Here is a 3,531-nt window from a genome sequence, read left to right as displayed (position 1 = left end):
TTTTTTGTGTGTGTGTATGTGAGGATGGGTTATTACTGGTCATCTGTTCTCCATTAACTCTCCGCTACTCGCTTGAATTGAATAAGTTTAAATGATTATTTGCTGCTGATACATAAATTCGAACAACTCAAAATTAATAAATGTTGACAACTCATAACGTAAAGAAAACATTCGTGTTTCGGGCATTTCGGACCAATGTAAATAAGTTAACCCGCGTAGTTAATATCAAATTGGAATCAGTTTAGATTTAATGCCCCGTGAGGTCATTTCGAATTAAACCCGGGCACTGAGAAGGATCTTCACGTTTATAAGAGCCACTTGCTTTGTTTGTTCTTTCCTGAATGAATTCAATGACCGATCTGGAATCAAAGTGCTTTATTGATCTTTTTATTTAATTTCAACATTTATGTTTTATCAGCGCAAACTACGCATCAGAATCGGATAGCGGAAAATGGAACAGATGCAAATGAGTCACTCACAAACCCAGCTGGCTGGCTCGATAGTGGAAAAGGGACTTCTTACAAAATGCTTAAATTGGTCTTCATTGTGATTGTAACAGGATCATTAAGCTTAGTGACCATAATAGGAAACATTCTGGTCATGTGTTCTATTAAAGTCAACAAACAATTACAAACTATTAATAACTGCTTTATTTTCAGCTTAGCCTGCGCTGATCTGATTGTAGGTGTATTCTCCATGAATCTATACACAATTTACATTGTAATAGGTCACTGGTCCATGGGCCCAATGATGTGTGATTTATGGCTTGCTGTAGATTATCTGGTCAGTAACGCCTCCGCTATGAACCTCCTTGTGATCAGCCTTGACCGCTACTTCTGTGTGACCAAACCGCATAGCTACCCTTTGAGGAGAACAACTAAGAGGGCAATGATAATGATTGCGACTTCTTGGATGTTACCACTTATTATGTTCACTCCTCCCATTCTCGTCTGGCAGCTTACCACAGGGGAAAGGAATGTTAGTGATGGCGATTGCTATGTTCAGTTCCTCTCAAATCCTGTTGTTACTTTTGGTACTACAATAGTCGCATTTTATCTCCCTGTTACTATCATGGTGATCTTGTATGCGCACATATCTCGAGCCAGCAAGTGTCGAATAAAAGAGAATAAGAAGATGTCAGAGTCAAGCAAGGACAGTGTTTGTCCCAGTCGAATGAAGGATAAAATGATAAAATTGGATATCAACAACATAACCAACGTGGATGACGGTACTTCCCCCGTCCAAAAGCAAGATGATGAAATAACGAATTCTAATTGTGCCCAAGAAAAGGTGCCAGAGTTCTTCAATGAGCCTAAGTTTTTCAGTGGGTTCCCATCAAACCAGATGAAACAAGGAATGATGCAACAGAGAACAAAACTTCCAAGTGAGCAAAGCTGGCTCAGTAAGGAATTTTTCAAACTATTTTGTTTAAAGATAGCTCGCAAATCTCCAAACTACAATAACAGTTCAACTAATTCAGGAATAGTACCAACCATCAGTAGCGAGAATGGGACAGGCAGAGAGATCAGAGCTGATGATAAAATCAATACCGTGACCAAGACTACTGCTAAGAAGAAGGTCATTACAGCACGAGAAATGAGGGTGACTGAAACTATCTTCGCAATTCTCCTGGCATTTATTATAACCTGGACCCCATACCATGTTATCGTGTTCATTAAAACCTTTTGTTCAATCTGTGTCCCCAATCCAGTTTGGACTATTGGATACTGGCTCTGTTACATTAACAGTACTGTCAACCCAGCCTGCTATGCACTCTGTAATAACAATTTCAAGAAAACTTTCAAGTATCTCCTCTTGTGTCAGTACAGAAATGGTGCAACAAGATGAATACTCCAAACAAGCACTGCTTTTCAAGCATAATGGTGACTCTCATAACATCCATCCACGACTGGCAATGAAGGATGTGTTTTCTTGTGCCTGGATTATGGATCAGTTAAGCAGTTGTTATGTGTAATTTTGAAGGCCCATTTAGTTAGGCCCACTAATGTTCGATGCACATTAAAAGTAAAAATGTGTTGATTATTCACATGAATTTATGAATGACTTGAAAGATAAAGTTCTCAGCATCATTAAACGTGGTATAATAATATCTAGCGAGAAATGCTCAGTTCATTTTTAAATCATATCACTCAACGTAAAATATGCTACCTGGGTTACCGCGTGCAATTTAATAAGGCCAAAGGGCTGAATTAACTCGCCTGTTAGCAAATTAATGCCAGCAGCACAGGATTTGATCCCAGCCATTACTGAGGAAGTCTTTGTCTAAACCTTTGCATATTATCTGGTCGTGAAAACAACGCTTATCAAGCAATAGACAGATGCCTACCTTCAAGTGGAGAACTGAAGAGGAACGAGCTAACTATTTCAGATCTGGAGGAAACATTGTTGTGAATATATGACGAAAACGTTTCACGCAAAGGACTGTTGGTATCTAAAACTTATTGCCTGTAATGAATGGTAGAGACAGCAACCCTTACAATATTGAGTTAAAAATCACACAACACCAGGTTATAGTCCGACAGTTTTAATTGGAACCTGTTGGATTATAACCTGGTGTTGTGTGATTTTTTAACTTTGTACACCCCAGTCCAACACCGGCATCTCCAAATCATTACAATTTTGAAGTTGCGACGATACTGTGGTATTAAGGTGCGCATTTTACCGTTTTGGCATTTTTCGAGACGGATTTGAGAAGAGATGAAGAACAATCTAGGAGAAGATAAACAACTTGTGACGCCGTTTTTTTTAAACTTCGAACAGTAGAATAATGTATGTTTTCCTACAAACTTGGCATTATGACTAACTGAATTGCATCTAGAACTGAAAATGCAAGAGACACCTTACATTTATATTTAAAATAAGAAAACATAGTGTTTGACCGATCATTTCATGTATTTTCAGGGGGTTTGGCTGGTCCATAATAAAGAATTTGGATATGCACTTACCATGCCAAGGCATACAAATTTCTGAGCTAAGTGCTGGGAATAGGATTGGAATAATAAGGTAGTTGTATTTTATTGGCATGGATCCGATGGGCTAGAACAAAGAAAGATAACAAAGATAATTTACAGCCCAGGAACAAGCCCTTCGGCCCTTCATGCCCGAGACGATCCAAATGTACTGTCTAAACCTTTTTGTCAATTCCTAAGCATTTGTATCCCTCTGCTCCCCACCTACTCATGCATCTGTCCAGGTGCATCTTAAATTAATCTACCGTGTCTGCCTCTACCACCGCTGCTGGCAACGCTTTCCAAATGCCCACCACCCTTTGTGTGAAGTACCTGCCGTGTGTATTCCCCTTAATCTTTCCATCTCTCAACCTGAAAGCATGACCTCTGGTTATTTAATCCTTCACCCTGGGAAAAAGCTTGTCTCTATCCATCCTGTCTATACCCTTCATGATTTTGTAAACCTCAATCACGTCCGCCCTCAATCTCCTGTTTTCTACTGAAAATAAATCTAACCTACTCAACCTCCCTTCATAGCTAGCACCTACCATTCCAGGTAACA

General features: G+C 39.3%; 1 protein-coding gene across 1 annotated transcript; it reads left to right on the top strand.

The window, feature by feature from the left end:
* The first annotated feature begins 501 nt into the window (after positions 1 to 501).
* LOC132832456 (muscarinic acetylcholine receptor M2-like) lies at positions 502 to 1,848 on the top strand. Its single transcript, XM_060850478.1, has one exon. The coding sequence runs from the start codon at positions 526 to 528 to the stop codon at positions 1,846 to 1,848; it is 1,323 nt and encodes a 440-aa protein (XP_060706461.1). The 5' UTR covers positions 502 to 525.
* The last annotated feature ends 1,683 nt before the right edge of the window (positions 1,849 to 3,531 follow it).

Source organism: Hemiscyllium ocellatum, chromosome 35 (genome assembly GCF_020745735.1).
Source record: "Hemiscyllium ocellatum isolate sHemOce1 chromosome 35, sHemOce1.pat.X.cur, whole genome shotgun sequence".
NCBI classification, from domain to species: Eukaryota; Metazoa; Chordata; class Chondrichthyes; order Orectolobiformes; family Hemiscylliidae; genus Hemiscyllium; species Hemiscyllium ocellatum.
This window is presented reverse-complemented; position numbering and strand designations above follow the sequence as displayed.